Consider the following 18475-nt stretch of genomic DNA (forward strand, 5'->3'; position numbering starts at 1 on the left):
GATACAGGCTCTTGAGAGCCTCTAGTTATGTTTTGGGCTCTTTTTCTTAAACTATAAGCAATAGATCAACTATATGTGTTGTATGGATGAATTGTTAGCTGTACATGCCTGCTTGGCATGGTTCATCTGACCTTGACCTCATTTTCATGGTTCATTGGGTAATGTTTAGTTTTCTTGGTTGATGTTAAGTTTATGTGACAGTTGTAATAAAGCTTTATATTTAGGACTATCAACAGAATATCAATGGTTAGTAAAGAAGGCGAGACGTTTCAGCTTGTGCACTCTTGTTTTAGTCTGTCAGTTTGTTTTATGCCAATTTTTGCTTATCTGTCATTGCATTTTCTTTAGTATTACTAGAACACACCCATGATATCGTGGGTCCGTGACTGAATTAAAGTATATAACTATACATAAACATTATCTTAGTATTTGAATTGTCAACTGATAAAGTCATGCTGATTATAAGATGCACAGTTTTCTCTGCTTTTGAAATCTTTCTGTTTGAACCCGTCGACCTGGAACTTATCAATTATTAGTAATATTAGGTATTTGGAAAACAAAAGGTCCTGGAATGGAGTATTTTTTAATCAACAGTATAATAATTTGGTTATAAATAAAGTTGAATTCTTTGATTCACTGTTTTATGTCATGCCCGCTAACAAATTGAAAACTGTACCTATATAATGCCTTATTTAAAGTCCAGATTTTTAGTATTCGTATTGTCATCTTAGAAAGTCTTACTGCTTAAAATACAACAATAGGGAACAATTTGACAATGATTGAATTTAGTAGTGTCAACCCTGTGATTATGACCGGTTTATATAGCAAAATCCGAAATACACCGTTTGGTGGTACACCAGTCAGATGAGAAACGTACAGATAAGGTAATAGGTAACAGGTGAATATACTATTGGTTTTGGTATCGGATTCAACCCGGAACTTGTTAATTTTTGGCAATATTAATAATGTGGAAAACAAAAGGGTCCGGAATGGTGTAATTTCTAATCAACACCATTGTCCTATATTAGATATATATAAAATTAAATTCTTTGATTTGTCGTGTTTGCCTGATGACGTCTGACAAATTGGACATCATTATTTTAGTATTATAGATATTGTTGATTACTTTTAGCAGAATATGATTAAAAAAAAACGAAAAAAAAGTCTAATATAACTTTTAATAGAAAATGATTTACCCTGGAAGTTCTTTGAAGTTAGTATGTGTGGTTAAAAAAATGATTTTAAAGTGTACATGTCCATCTGATCTTGACCTCCCTTGCATCGCCATGTGAAAGATATTGATTAAAGGCAAAAACGCAATTCTACGACGCTATAAGAATTGAGGTAAAATATTTCTTTTTGATATAAAGACCCCTTTACCTCAATTTTAATATGATAATCTGGGATATTTTACACCCTGCTGGAAGTCTTCTTCCATATTAGGATGAGGAAGTCTATTGAATTTCTGACATCTATCATTTTTATTTTCAGTAAATAGTTTGTATGATATTTTCATCATACCTGTTACTTTGTGATCATCATTTCAAGACTGGAAAAGCAGGCAAGACATATATTATATATGTTTACAGTTTAATTAGAATATTTTGACTGTTTATAATTTATTTATATGCATTCAACATACTTACATATTTATTATTTTTAATAATCACCATTTTGATCGAGTGAAAAATTATACCACAACAATTACTTTCATTTTAATTTGATCAAGTTAATTTTTGAATCAGTATCTTTTCCAAGTAGTGTTTGTCACTTCTAAAGCTACCAATCATTCAGTATGATGGAAAATTATCAGTTGTCAGTTTGAAAAATAAATTGTTCAGTTGTTTCTTTAACTGATTAAAGCAGATTTTTTTTTCTCATCTCTTGCTCAGTTTGAAGTGGCATATTTGGATAATTCACTGAATTTTCAAGATATTGTAAGATTTCCTTGTCGTCTCTTTCTCTTCGATGCCTCCAAGGTCTTGCAGTAGCTAATCCTGCAGCATTAAAAAAATAGTCCCAGTTTTTATCGTTAAAGTTATAAAGCATTATACCACTTTTCAAGAGATTTTTCAAACCTTCTATGTTTTGCTCACCGGTAGTATATTCTTTTGAATGTTTATAGAAGTTTGAAAATGTGATTTTAAAATCATTTTTTTTTTCATATTCAATCTTTGATGCTTGGCTTAAACCAGTAACAGGCTTCAGAAGAGTGGTAGATCCTTCATTTGTTGTCTTAATTAGGTTTATTTTTTCATCCAGTTTTTGTTTTAACCCACATAACATTTTTGAACAATCTGCACATGGTGAGTAGCTTGAAATGACTTCTACACTGAGTATAGCTTTATAACTTCTTTCATAGTCATCTGGTTGAATTATTAGGTAATCCTGAATTTTCTCTAGATCTTCTATCATTATCTCTTCAGCATCTCTTCCATCTCTGCCTGGTTCATTGTCTATTCTTTTCCAAGTGTTTTCTGGAATGTCCCGATATTTATAAGTTGCATTTGAGCTGTATTTATACAGTAGAATAGTTTCATGAGACCATTTTGGACCATTTGTGCCATAGGCATAAGGAATTGCAAAGTATTTGCGAAATTCTTTTTCTGATACAAGTGGTTTTTTGTTTTCACCTGAAGTAAAAATTATGCATTACTGCATTACAATATTTCAAGTATTAAAATTTTTGTGTTGTACTTTAATGATTGAGAAATATGTCTAGAATATAAGTCTTTTTTAAAGAAAATTTATATTTAAAATTGATAATGGAAATGTGGAACATGTCAAAGAGACAACAACCAGACTGAAGAGCAGATAACAGCAGAAGGGACCCCCCAATCAATGGGTATTCAACACAGCATCCTGAGGCAGCTTCATCTGGCCCATCAATAGAAATGTGTAAACTAAACACTAAACACTAAACTTCAAAACATATAAATGAACTAAAATTCAAAAAGCACATAGAACAGGCTATTATTTGAACTTGGAATTATTTTTAATTATGGAATTTGCATCTTTCTCGTGGTTGAAAGGGATATCATCATGATTATCTTGTTGATTGTTATGGAATAACTGTGACTCAGATGAACAGACACATTCTACTAGTAATTAAATTACAGTTCTCTACTGAGGGTGGTAAAGGGTTATTTTTGTGCAACGTTTTCGGCATTTTTATTTCCCGTATTTTCGTGTTTTGATGTTTTATTTCTCGTTTTCTCGTGTTTGGTTCGATTTGCGTGCTTCATGTTTCCCCTTATTTATTTCCCGTGTTTCGTGTCTGTGTTCTTTATTTCTTGTGCATATCCCGCAAGTCCTGCATTTGATTAAAAAGTCAGTATGTTATAATACCTTTTGAAATTTGTGTTATCTAGTACTACTTGATGTATGTTGTTACCATTCTACTTTTACAATATGTATGGTATCAATGAAGTCCATCAAATTACTATGAATATTTTTTTTCTTTCAAATAAGATGCAAGTAGCGGACGATAAAAAGTGACCGCAAGGTTTCCATGTCCATTTAATATACTTCAGTTTTTTTGATATGCTGAATCTAAACATGTATTTAGATTTTGATTGTAGGCCCAGTTTTCAAGTTGGTCCAAATCGGGGTCCAAAATTAAACTTTGTTTGATTTCAACAAAAATTGAATATATTGGGTTCTTTGATATATGCTGAATCTAACTATGTATCTAGATTTTTGATATTTGGGCCCGGTTATCAAATTGGTCCACATTAAGGTCTAAAGGGTCCAAAAATGAACTTTATTTGATTTCATAAAAAATTGAATTGTTGGGTTTTTTTGATATGCTGAATCTAACCATGTATTTAGATTTTGAATATCCAGGACCATAATAGGTAAATGTCCAACTTAAAAATTTTAAGTTTTTAAGTTCTTAGACCACATTCATGTCAGAAGCCTATGTTGTGTCAACTATTTAATCACAATCCAAATTCAGAGCTGTGATTCAAGATTGAATGTTGTGTCCATACTTGCCCCAACTGTTCAGAGTTCCAACTCTGCAGTCGTATAAAGCTGAGTCCTGCGGAACATCTGGTTGCAATTCTCCAGATAGAAGTCTCTAAAACATATCAGACATGTAACAATATAAAAAAGTCATGATCTTTTTCCTTGTATTTATACTAGGGTCAAAAATAAAGGATATTGTGAAAAAATTCACATGAAAAGAAATGTTTGGTTACCATAATCAAGTAAAAAAAAAAGTATGATAAAACTTTAATCACTATCTTTCATCAATTGGACTATTGAGTGTTCCTGATTTACAGATGTGCATCAGGTGGCAAACACAACAATTTAAATCAGCTTATTTAACTTTTAATTTCACCAATGAATTATATTCACTTCCAGTCTACATTTAAATAATGGATAAAAAGGATATCAGGAATTATTAAGAATAGTTGACAATATAACAGACCACACAAGTCATTAAATTGTCTCTAAAAAAAGTACATGCACAAGCATAGACAAACAATATTGAGAAAATCAGGTTCTAGAGAGCCTGGGTTGGTACAATAACAAAATGTGTTGAATGATTTTATTAGCTCACCTGGCCCGAAGGGCCAAGTGAGCTTTTCCCATCACTTGGCGTCCGGCGTCCAGCGTCGTCGTTGTCGTCCGGCGTCCGTCGTCGTTAGCTTTTACAAAAATCTTCTCCTCTGAAACCATTGGCCCAAATTAAACCACACTTGGCCACAATCATCATTGGGGTATCTAGTTTAAAAAATGTGTGGGGTGACCCGGTCAACCAACCAAGATGGCCGCCACGGCTAAAAATAGAACATAGGGGTAAAATTCAGTTTTTGGCTTATAACTCAAAAACCAAAGCATTTAGAGCAAATCTGACAAGGGGTATTATTGTTTATCAGGTCAAGATCTATCTGCCATGAAATTTTCAGATGAATCGGACAACCCGTTGTTGGGTTGCTGCCCCTGAATTGGTAATTTTAAGGAAATTTTGCTGTTTTTGGTTATTATCTTGAATATTATTATAGATAGAGATAAACTGTAAACAGCAATAATGTTCAGCAAAGTAAGATTTACAAACAAGTCAACATGACCGAAATGGTCTGTTGACCCCTTTAGGAGTTATTGCCCTTTATAGTCAATTTTTAACCATTTTTCGTAAATTTTAGTTATCTTTTACAAAAATCTTCTCCTCTGAAACTACTGGACCAAATTAATCCAAACTAAGCAACAATCATCTTTGGGGTATCTAGTTTAAAAAATGTGTGGGGTGACCCGGTCAACCAACCAAGATGGCCACCACGGCTAAAAATAGAACATAGGGATAAAATGCAGTTTTTAGCTTATAACTCAAAAACCAAAGCATTTAGAGCAAATCTGACAAGGGGTATAAATGTTTATTAGGTTAAGATTTATCTGCCCTGAAATTTTCAGATGAATCCGACAACCTGTTGTTGGGTTGCTGCACCTGTAATTGGTAATTTTAAGGAAATTTTGCTGTTTTTGGTTATTATCTTGAATATTATTATAGATAGAGATAAACTGTAAACAGCAATAATGTTCAGCAAAGTAAGATTTACAAATAAGTCAACATGACCGAAATGGTCAATTGACCCCCTAAGGAGTTATTGTCCTTTATAGTCAATTTTTAACAATTTTCATAAATAATTAACATTTCCACTGATACTTCTGGGCCAAGTTCATTATAGATAAAGATAATTGTAAGCAGCAAGACTGTTTAGTAAAGTAAGATTTACAAACACATCACCATCACCAAAACACAATTTTGTCATGAATCCATCTGCTTCCTTTGTTAAATATTCACATATACCAAGGTGAGCGACACAGGCTCTTTAGAGCCTCTAGTTTTTGTCTTGATTGATAATTTTTACATTTACTGTGCAACCACTCCTTTATTGGCCCATTATTTGAAATTTTACAATACTCATTGTAAAAGGATTTTTTTTTTATTAACGGTTCCCTGTCTCTAATGGAAAGAAATTATCAGTTATGCTCTAGTATACATGTAACATGATTCAAAGGCAGCCCGCTAATTATAAGCTGGTCCAGATTTGATGATTACCCTTGAGACAACTCTCCACAAGACACCAAATAACAACTATAGGTCACCTTATGGCATTCAACCATAAAGGTGCATTCACATGATATGATTTTCCATTGGATTTTCCATTCGACTTGACACCGTCGCACAGGTAAATCATACAGCGTTCTGTTCACACGATACGATTTTCCATTCCATTTTCATCAGATTTGAACAAGTGCTTTTTTATATTTCTAAACGCAGCAACTTCCGAAATTATCTTTATACGCAAGTATTATTAAAGTTTAAACAAATATTATTGAGTTATTTATTGAATGGTGATTTGATAATGAGATTCCAAAGACTATTCCTAAATTCTTCAAAATATTTCTTTAGTCTAGTCTTTTTTTTTATGTATATTTACTACTTTATCAGATATTTTATATATCTTTAATATTATTATCTTTAATACATATTGCACTACCATCTTAATTGAGACTACCATAGTGATCGTACTGGCCGTAATAAATGTTTCTTCGCAAACCTGTAATTTCCTTTTAGACTAATCAGAGATAATGGACCCAAGCTTGGCGAAATATTTAGCACAATAAAGAGTGTACATGTAGTATGAGTTATAAAGTTACCTTGAATAATTTTTGTTTATATCAATTATGGTCATTTTAAATTTTTTTAAAATACTCTAAATTATATGATTTCAGTCTTGAAACATTGGTGAAAAAATGCAGAAATTTGTTCGGCATGTAATCTCTGTTTTCTAAATAAACACAGTTTTGAAAATAGATTCTACACCCAACATATTGATATCGGTGTACAATTTAATTCTAATACAACTTCTCTCTTCAAATACACGTATAATGTTTTATAATAAAAAGACGGAATACTCGAAATGTTATATCCGTGGAAAGTAATATCCGTTGAAGTTTTGGTGAAGAGTGCCAAAATGATATTTAAAAATTTATTGCGGATCATGGCGAATATATAAATTACAGAACAATAACATACATTGTAATTCAGACAACATATAGAGACACCATGTGACACTCTTAATTTTTCGATTATATTAGTGTAACAGAGTTGATTTTCTTCTGAGATCTAGAAAAAAAAGCTTGATTTTTTTAATCAACTGATAAATTTAGTCGATTTTTCGTTCACACGGTCCGATTCCAGTTAAAACTTCGAATGAAAATAGCGTATGTTTCCATTTCAAAACAACGTTTCAACTTGACATTCGACTTCAGATTTTAGTGTTCACACAATACGATTTTAGTCGAAAGCAGATGCACAGGTAAAAATCAAATGAAAATCGAAAGGAAAATCGTATCGTGTGAATGCACCTTAAGCGAGGCCCATACCTCATAGTCAACTATATCAAAAGGCCTGAAATTGCATATGTAAAACAATTCAGAGGAAAAAACTAATAACTAAAATATGTACAAAATAATGAAACAAAACCAAAACTTAATTAATCAGCAAGAAACCAACCGACAACAACCTTTTGATTTCAAACTTTCACATTTTGATGTAATTAAGGTAGATCATAAGTATATATTTTTGAGACAGAATTTTCTTATAATTTACCAAAAAGAAGATTTTTCTATGGTTTTTGTTGAGCCTGCAACTTTTGTTGCAGAAAGCTCGACATAGGGATAATGATCCAGCGGCGGCGGCGTTAGCTAACTTTTTAAAAGCTTTATATTTTAGAAGGTGGAAGACCTGGATGCTTCATATTTTGTATATAGATGCCTCATGTTACGAAGTTTCCGTCAGTCACATGTCCAATGTCCTTGACCTCATTTTCATGGTTCAGTGACCACTTGAAAAAAAGTTCAGATTTTTTGTAATGTTGAATTCTCTCTTATTATAAGTAATAGGATAATCATATTTGGTATGTGCGTACCTTGCAAGGTCATCATGTCTGTCAGACAGTTATCACTTGACCTCAACCTCATTTCATGGATCAGTGAACAAGGTTAAGTTTTGTTGGTCAAGTCCATATCTCAGATACTATAAGCAATAGGGCTAGTATATTCGGTGTATGGAAGGACTGTAAGGTGTAGATGTCCAACTGGCAGGTGTCATCTGACCCTGACCTCATTTTCATGGTTCAGTGGTTATAGTTAAGTTTTTGTGTTTTGGTCTGTTTTTCTCATACTTTATGCAATAGATCTATTATATTTGTTGTACATGTTGTATGGAATGATTGTAAGGTGTACATATCTAGCAGGCAGATATCGTCTGACATTCAATGACCTCAAAGTTCAGTTTTTTTGTTATAGTCTTTTTATCTAGTAGTATATGCCATAGGTCAACTATATTTGGTGTATGGAAATATTTTATAATCTATATGTCAGTCACGCAGGTTTTATTTGACCTCAACCTCATTTTCAGGGTTCATTGCTCAGTGTTAAGTTTTTGTTTTTTGGTCTATTTTTCTTCCTATAAGTAATAGGTCAACTATATTTGTTGTATGGAAGCATTGTTAGCTGTACATCTCTACCTGGCATGGTTCATCTGACCTTGACCTCATTTTCATGGTTCATTGGTCTTTGTTTAGTTATCTTGGTTAATGTGACAGTTTTTAATAAACATGATAAAGCTTTATACTTAGGACTATCACTTACTTTAAAAGTTTACAATTTTTATTCTTTTTGTATAAGTTAAATCATTATATTTCAGTATACTGGTCAGAGTTATCTTGTTATAGCAGTTAAGAAGTAGTTTACCTCATAGTGTTTATCTAAAATACCAGCTGCTTCATTGTACCATTTAATTTGTCCATTACCATATACATTCAAAGTGCCAGGTCGTGAATCATGAAGAGAAATGAAAACATCCTCCTCTCTGAATTTGAATTGATACTCTATTTCTCCAACTTCAAGTGAATTCAAATTAACAAATGGATGTCTGGCATAGTTGTGAGATATTATGTATTTAAAGATAGGGTATTTTTCATCCCCACGAAAATCAATCTGAATTGAACTGGGAGTTCCATCTTGATATGTGTTTTGTCTGTCCTGATAGTACTTTAGGCCTAAAAAGTATGATAACTATTGAAGTTGTAAAAAAGAATAATTAACTCAACATTTTCAGAATTAAAATAAGTTCCAATAAATCATGTTGGTATTATGTTCAAATAACATAGAAATACAGGTACATGCATATATCTGCTTGAACAGTGTCAGTTGAAGTGAAGGGTGTGCCACACTCGAATTTACTGGATCCAATTGTTTAATTATTTAATGGCTTGTCTCTATTAGCTTGTCTGGTTAAATTTGCTATATGTATTATCATCTTCATTTGGCTTCTGTTGCTGTCATAAACATTTCAAAAGCTTTCTTTTTTTACAGATAACAGACTTATAAAATTGTACCACTTTGTAACCTCTGGACCTAATTCAATTTTTCATTCTTAGTATACTGTGAAAGTACTATAATGTGGCTATCATCTTTCATGGTTTGAGCAATATTTACATGTTCGTGGTTTTTTGAATTCGTGGATTTTAGTTTAAAAAAAAATGAAAAATTAAAGCCTTTAGAAACGAAGGTTACAAGTAGTCTGGATTGAGGAAATTTCAAAGTAAACATTGACCCGTGTAACACTAATTAACCCATGATAAAGTGATCAACAGATTAAAGACCATCAAAGGTGATAATTAGGCCATAACATATCATCTAAAGAAAGCAGTAACATAAACAAATGCTATAAACATATCTAGTCAGATAATTCTCATCAAAATAAAGCCCAGCATGAAATTATAATTTCCCATATTTATGAGAACTATGAGTATATAAAATGAACACTTTATACATACAGCATATCAATACCGGAAATCTGACTTTCATTGATCAAAAACATTTTAAAGAGAATGAAAAGATCAAAAGTTGTACAGTTAAGGTTATTGAAGATTAAATGGGTATGACCTGCATGATTGCGGTTGTAGTTCTGTGACTGCCATTAAAGTATTCTCAGATTTGGCGATATTCAATATATTCTCTAGATCATATCAGTAGTCAGCCTGATCTTTCTGTGTCAATGGTTGTTTTATTTTGTTGAACACTTGAATTCGATGATAAAGTCATCCACGAAAACCATGAAAATTGGTACCCCACGAATAAAAGTTTCACAGTATTGATTGTGTTTTCTCTTGCCAATAAAGGACATGGTTAACATGCAAGGTTACAAATAACATAGAAGTGTAAAGCACATTTATTATCTAATATTTTGAAAACCTAACTTAAAAGAGAAAATCTGACAATTTAATATATATATAAGTCATGACTTTGGAATTTGATATTACTATTGATAAGAATATAAAAAATACTGTATTCAAAACTATCAGTGAATATAGGAGTCTAAACCTAAGACTATGACTGTACTCCATGATTACACTGAAAAAATTATTTGACATGAAGTGCTATGCCAAAATACTGTGGTGGTACTGCTGAAGTGTGATGGATTATATAAACTATATTATCAATCTTTTTTGGCTATTCCACTAAGTCAGGAATATGACAGTTGTTGTTTGATATGTTTCTGCCTTTGATTTTGCCATTTGATCAGGGACTTTTCTTTTTGAATTTTCCTCTGTATTCAGTATACTATTTTTGTGATTTTACCTTTTGGATCTGCCTATGTTAAATATCCAACTGAGGTCATACATAATATGAATGTATTTCAAAAGTCTCAGAAGGAGATGTACATTAAAGGTAAAGATGATACGTAACAAATTAGCATAACTACAGACTTACCTACTGACTTGTCCATCTAGTAATTGTTACAAGTAAGGAGTATAAATGAGCAATTTATATATATAGTTTATTTTCAATAACCTTGTGACAAAAACTTATGTTTTCATATGGCAAACTTTGAGCTTTCAACAGTTGATAACAAGCAGAAGGATTTTCTGGAAACAATTAGTTGTTTTGATTTAGGTGTCTATGCAATATAGATGTACTCTCATTTTCAGCACTATTATTTTTATAAATTTTGAGATTTTCTTATCCCAGGAATAGATTACCTCTTAGCTGTATTTGACACAACTATTTGGAATTTTGGGTCCTCAATGCTCTTCCACTTTTTACTTATGAGGCTTTATAACTATTTTGATCTGAGCGTCACTGATGAGTCTTATGTAGAATAATGTAACTGATAATAATCCTGGTACCTTAAGTAATAAGAACAAAAAATATGTTCATGTTAGTTCGGGGAAAAAAATGAAAATGGTGAAAAAATATTCTTTTTCGCGAAAGTGGAGGTGAAAATAATATTGACCAAGCCAGAAACCCTGAGGATGTCTAATATTTTCACTCATGATACCATAAACTATTGATATTGTCAGTAAGCTGTTGACTGGGGTACATATTAGATAAGTTGTATTGTAGTATTGCTGTCTTCAGGACTTACTACTCTACTTCTGCTTTCATTCAAATAAGGTTCACCTGATTCTGACCTCCTTTTGTGGATTAGAATCAAGGTTTTGTTTTCTAGCCAATTCTAGGTCTGATGGAGTTCTTGATTTCAGATGATTTATGAAATAGTTGGAATGAGAACATGTCTGTCTAGCATTTTTTCATCTAACCCAATGACACCAGTTTTATGGTTTATAGGTTGAAGGTTTTTGGTTGAGTTGTTCACAGATATGTATAAGCAATAGGATGACTAGATTTAGTTTATGGAATGATTGTAAGGCCTACTGGCTTATCTGACACCTGAGTTTATCTTTCCTTTATCCAATTTTGCATGGATCATTGGTGGATACACCACTAATTCATGGTCCCATTACTTTCTATGTTAAATTCCTCCATTTCAACCAGGCACACCTCTTTCATTTTAAGTACAAATAAAGTGGCAATCATTGCATTTCAAAGCAACACTTTATGGTGTCTTCTACTGAAAAAATCAATATACCCTTAATGGCATATAAGAAACAACTGGTTTCCCGAACTTCGAATGTACCAAAAAAGGTACTTCAGATCTGACAAACAGACAAAATGTACCCTCTTTTTAAAATTTGGTGCAGTTTTTTAATATTTAAAATTAAAAGTCCAAAAGTGTTCTACAATGATCACCAGTTCTTCAGCTTTCATTTGATGCCAAAAATGCCTAAATATCCTACATATTTTGAGTTATGAGTTTGACTGTCCCTTTGGTATCTTTCGTCCCTCTTTTATGGGGGACAGAGAAAATAAAATCAAAGGCAAACAGTAATAAGGTTATATATGGAGGGTAATGTCATAGATGGATTGTTTTTTTCTGTTTTCTGTTTTGTTTTAAAGCAAGCATTGAATAAGACCATGTATTTATAGTTACAGTTTTATTATAGCCACAAGTTTATTTTTGCAGTTTTTGCAGTTTTTACAGTATAATTATTTGTTTTCTTTAATTTAAATCAATATATGTATACTTTAACAGTTAATTGCCATTAAAGTGATCAAGTAAATTAATACACACTTATTACTTTCAATAATAATTCAATTCAGTGTCATTAGAACTCATTAAAGCAGTTTTTGATTTTTCATGTCTAGTTTGGTTGTGTCAAGAGCTTCTTGCATCCTATCAAAAGCCACCAAATCTTCAAGATATTGTAAAATTTTCTTGTCATCCTTTTCTCTTCTTCTTCTCCTTGGTCTCTCAGTAACTAACCCAGCAGCAGTGAAGAAATAGTCCCAGTTGTCACGGGTAAAGACATCAAGCTTTATATCACTTTTCAAGAGATCTTTTAAACCTTTCATGTGTTCATTTTGATAGAGTTCTAAATGTTTATAGAAGTTTGAAAAGGTGATTTTGAATTTATTTTTTTCTACTTCTTCAATCTCTGTGTTAGTGCCTTTATTTCTTGTCTTACTTTGCTCTCCTTTTTCATTACGTTGCTTTACTTTTTCATCCATTTTTTCCTTTAACTGACATAATGCCTGTGCACATTTGTCACATGGTGAGTAGCTTAGAATGACTTCTACGCTGAGTATAACTTTATAACCTCCTTCATAGTCATCTGGCTGAATTGTTAGGTAGTCTTGAATATTCAACAGATCTTCCTTCATTATAAGTTCAGCATGTTTATCTCCTAAATTGAATATTTTTTTCCAAGTGTGCTCAGGAATGTCCCAATACTTAGTGGTTGCATTTGAGCTGTATTTATACAGTAGAGTGGTTTCATTACGCCAACTTGAAGGATTTGTGCCATAAGCGTGAGGATGTGCAAAGCAGTCATGAAATTCTTCTTTTGATACCAGTGGTTTCTTTTTTTCACCTGAAGTAAAAACTATGCAGTTAAACTCATATTTCAAGGATTTAAATTTTTATGTTGTACTTTAGGGATTGAGAAAGCATAAGTGATTGATTAAAAAAATGTCTAGAATAAGTCTTTTTTATAGAAAATTTATATTTGTATATTATGATCAGTTTTGATAATAGATTATTTTGTAACCTGTATTAGTATTTGCATTAGGTGTAGATATGTCTTTTATTGAAGACTTTATGTTGACCTCAAGGTGCACGTGCCCCCCCCCCCAGTTCAGGTCACCAAAAAAAATTTCTAACATGATTTTATTACTACTGAAACTTCTTATCTAGTGCAGAAATTGTCACAGCTTGATTATACTTCTTAAACTGGCCGTTAATTAATACCAGCGTCCACATGCGTGATTTATGACAACTTATCGGCGGGTGTGTAAATATCGACACCCGTGTGTAATGTCTCTATGCAAAAGCTTTTATGTAAAATACATTTACATGTTGATTGGAATAGTACACATTTGAATTGGTTTATAATTAAATACAATACCGATTAAGATCGATGATAAGGTGAAACTTCTGATCTGTGTTTTGGAGAATAGGTATAAATAATAATTGTATTTTTAATGTCGATAAAGCTGGTATTCTTCATTCCAAAATACAGTATTCAAAATAACATTTCCCGTGCATATACGTTTTTTTTTCTTTCAAAACTGTCTTTTTGTGAATTTATTCAGCAACTCAATTAAACTATTTTTTTTGGGACAACTTTCAAGATATGTTTTTTAATTGGAATGTCATCATACCCCTCTTATTTTCAAGGAAAATCAACAATTTGCTCCCCTTTTCCCCGGTCCAGGAAAAATGAATTGACATTTCCTAATGAATAATTATTGATAACCTGAATGCTATTTGATTTTCGTTAAAATTTACATTGTAACAGAATTTCTCTAAAAGCCTAAGCATGCAGTTGTTTTTACTTTTCTTGTTTCAATTACCATGTATTGTACATGTATGAGGCTATGCAAAAGGTCACCATCTATAAGGATATAAAGGTGTTTTACAGATATTAGAATAATGTGCAAAAAAGTAAGTATGGAAGCGAGGCAAAAAAAATTAATAGAAATAGAGGTGATGAAATAAAAAGAAAACATTCACATTGTTTATGCAGTGTGCCTGTCCCAAGTCAGGAGCCTGTAATTCAGTGGTTGTCGTTTGTTTATGTGTTACATATCTGTTTTTTTCTTTCATTTTTTTACATAAATAAGGCCGAAAGTTTTTCTCGTTTGAATTGTTTTACATTGTCTTATCAGGGCCTTTTATAGCCGACTATGTGGTATGGACTTTGCTCATTGTTGAAGGCTGTACAGTGACCTGTAGTTGTTAATGTCTGTGTCATTTTGGTCTTTTGTGGATAGATGTCTCATTGGCAATCATACCACATCTTCTTTTTAATATTGATTGTTGCATGGTTGTTAAACGTCCAGTAACAAATATTTGATGCATGTTTAGGTTATATAATAAAGATCAATTGACAGGAATATAAAGTGAAAAATAAAATAAACATGTAGAAATATAAAAACGATGATCTGAACACCCCCCTTGAGACTTGTCTATTATATTGAAAACTGTATGTTGACCAATCTATCTACATCAATTTTATGCCTTTTTTTATACCAATTATTCTAGATTGTGTTTTGTATCATGATTTCCTTGATAGAGGGTTATTGTTTATAACTATTGCAGTCAAGAGTTACCAGTTGAGTTGAAATGTTGCAATTATCCCTTTGAAATTTTAGGATTTAATAAGCTAACATGATGGTCATCCACCTGCATCAGTGAGCTATATACAACATAGGTAAGGTAATATGGAATAGAGAACTGATGTGTCAACAAGGACATATAAAGTACATTATACACTAACCTGTCTCAGCACCCGGTAATTTCAATTTTCTAGATTGAAGTCTCTAAAATATATTAGACATGCAACAATATAAACAAGAGGCTGACATTTAGACTAAGAGCCTGAATCACCTATAGTTGTTTGTTCAAATCTTTGACCAATGACTGTTTTACATTTTCAAGATATATATATTAATACATGTATAGCAAAGTAAGATTTACAAATAAGTTTCATTTGACCAAAATTGTTAATTGACCTCTAAACGAATTATTGTCCTATATTTAAGACAGGTTTTTACAACTTTTTAAAATCTTCTCCTTAATGAAACTGCTGAATCAATCTTTAATATATTTTTGATTTTTTTGTGCCTCTGGTATCTTTCTTCCCTCTTTTTTTCAGCCAAACTTTAGCTAAATGAGTTTCAGATTATGTAGTATAAATTTTGTATTTTATTTTCTAGTTTGTCAAGAAACATAGCCACCATGGCTAAAATGGAGCATAAGGGTGATATGCATTTATTTGCTTTTGAAGAAAATATGACAGATTATAAAGAACATTTAAATGGCATTTTTAAGCCACTCATGATATGATTAACATTGAAAATACAAAAATTGTCCTTGAATTTGATGTGACTGTGATACAAGTGAGAGGTTTAGCCACTGTAAAACCAGGTGTAACCCACCTTTTATTACATTAGAAAATGTCTGTACCAAGTCAGGATCGTCAGTTGTTATCCATTCCTTTGATGCGTTGGAGCTTTTGATTTTGCCATTTGATGAGGGACTTTCTTTTTGAATTTTCCTGTGATTGTTGCTGGTGTCAAATTTTGAGAAGGAATTGTTGCAGTCGATAATTTTGCTTATATCCAAAGTGTTTTCAGCTTTTGACTAATTATTGGTTGTGAACTTATAAAATAATAATTTATTTTATTATTGTGTCACATATTGATTGACATACATATCATACAACAATATTATATATTAGTCACTTATTGTTAATTGTTAATAATTTGATTTACTATGATCCAGATTAATATGGTCATTATAGAAGGTGCTCTTTACAGATTATTATATAATTGATGTAGATGTAATGAAAGTTTTTTTTTTTAAATATTGATTGGTCAGAGTTAATTTGTTTTATAGAAATAGTTTACCTCACATTGTTTATCTAAAATACTATGAGCTTCATTCCACCATGTGTCTCCTCCCTTCCCATCAACTTGCAAACTGCCATATGGGGCGTCAGGAGACAGAGTAAGGTCAACATCTTCCCCTCTGAACTTGAAACTATAGACTATTTCATTGTCAATTTCCTTCTTCTGAACAAATTGATTTGGATCATAATTTAGAGACATTATGTCTTCAAATTTTGTATGTACTTTGAATTTCTTCCCTGTAAAATTGATAACAGTAACTGAACTTCCCATCAGTAGTTGCGATATAGTACTAAATGAAGCCTATAAAGAATTATAATGTATTATGAACTGAACATGGGCTGAATTTAGATAAATTCTAATGAATCATAATGGTACAATGTTCATTAAAATATGTATCACATAATGACCATGAGTATAGATAAAATCAATGCAGATATGAGTTAGCATCTTATTTTTATGCCCTATCTTTGATCGCCTACGATAGTAAAGAGGCATTATGTTTTCTGGTCTTTGCATCCTTTCATTCATCAGTTCATTCATTCATTCGTTTGTTTGTATAGACCTTCCAACTGTCCTGCTTCAGGTTAGTTTTTGGTCAAGATAGTTTTTGATGATTCGTTGAAGGCCAATTAAGTTGAAACTTAGTATACATGTTTCCTATGATATGATCTCTCTGCTTTTACTGCCAAAAAAAGTTTATACACTAATTTCATGGTCTACTGAACATCGAAAATGATAGTGTGAGTGTGGCATCTGTGTACTATGGACACATTCTTGTTTTATGATTGTAAAATCTAATGCAAACTGATGGCTAGTTTGAGATTAAATCAATGTATCTGGTATATTTAAAATTTCAATGAATACTCATATTTGTTAGTAACTAAATACCTTGGTGCTGTAAAGCCATTGCATGAAAGTGGTTGTATAGTACTGAGTCCTAGAAAAATATATGCCTGCTGCTGCTGTATCTCTGACAATTGTATATAAAAAAAAATGTACATGAGTTAAGCATTTTCAACTGATTTTTATGCCCCATATCTTATGTCCTATTTATGGGCATTATGTTTTCTGGTCTGCGTTCATTTATTTGTTCGTCCATCTGTCCCACTTCCAGTTAAAGTTTTTGATCATGGTAGTTTTTGATGTAGTTAAAGTTCAATCAACATGAAATTTAGTTCACATGTTCCATATGATATTATCCTTCTAATTTTAAAGAGTTTTTACCTTAATTTCACAGTCCAATGAACATAGAAAATGATTGTATGATTGGCGCATCCATAAACTATGGACACATTCTTGTTATATTTTGTTCTTATGTTGTGCTGAAACACTACTATCCTAGGTTAGGAGAGAGTTGAGTCCTCACAAACATGTTACACCCACTACATACTTTATGTGCCCGAAGCTTGTAGTTCAGTGGTTGTTGTGGGTTCATGTTTTTAATGTTTATTTTTCACATACTGTTTAATGTCATAAATCAGGCTGTTTGTTTTCTCAATTAAAATATTTATTTATTTTCATTTTTAGGCACTTTATAGACGACCATAAGGTATTGGTTTTGCTCATTGTTGAAGGGGTGGATAGTTGTCTCATTGGCAATCATATCACATCTACATGTTTTTATACATGATGACACTTTTGACTTTTCATTAATTGGCTCAGAGCATTTTTTATGATAAAATATGCAGAGATATGAATCCAACAGAAGGAAACTAGTTCACTGAGTTTGATTTCAAATATAGAACTCACTCACAGTCTTTATTCGTGTATTTTTTGGTAACTGACATGCTGCTGAGGAGTCATTGGTACTGATTGCTGTAATGGTATAGGAATAGATAGTGTCAAATGATGTCCATATGCCCCAAATTAGTTTTTGTTCTCTAATTTAAGTCTGCTGCAACTAATTTTTATGAATCTTATTCACAATGGTTGTTACCTCATTATACAGATGGAATTTGAAATTGGGTGGTTTAACTTTAACTGTTCTTGAGTTATGTCCCCTTATGAACATACAAATTGCTGATTTTTTATTTCTTTTCTGTAACTTTAGTGATTCTCAATCGTATGTTATAAAACTTTATACACAATTCTTAAAAACACATAACTAAGATCAAGTACACATTTGGGAAGTGTCACT

The 18475-nt window shown here is 31.8% G+C and overlaps 2 protein-coding genes across 3 annotated transcripts in view; one reads left to right on the plus strand and one right to left on the minus strand.

The window, feature by feature from the left end:
* The window catches only part of LOC134695031 (serine-rich adhesin for platelets-like), a 178460-nt gene that overhangs the window by 18176 nt on the left and 141809 nt on the right, over positions 1-18475 (plus strand). The gene's annotated exons all lie outside the window — the stretch shown is intronic.
* Positions 12429-17310, minus strand: LOC134695391 (uncharacterized). The gene is made up of 4 exons (XM_063556629.1): positions 17227-17310; positions 16336-16574; positions 15204-15246; positions 12429-13295 (listed from the first exon to the last, which is right to left on the minus strand). Exons 1-4 carry the CDS (start codon positions 17243-17245, stop codon positions 12541-12543), a joined length of 1056 nt encoding a protein of 351 aa, XP_063412699.1. The 5' UTR covers positions 17246-17310; the 3' UTR covers positions 12429-12540.

Source organism: Mytilus trossulus, chromosome 13, assembly GCF_036588685.1.
Source record: "Mytilus trossulus isolate FHL-02 chromosome 13, PNRI_Mtr1.1.1.hap1, whole genome shotgun sequence".
Classification (NCBI taxonomy): Eukaryota; Metazoa; Mollusca; class Bivalvia; order Mytilida; family Mytilidae; genus Mytilus; species Mytilus trossulus.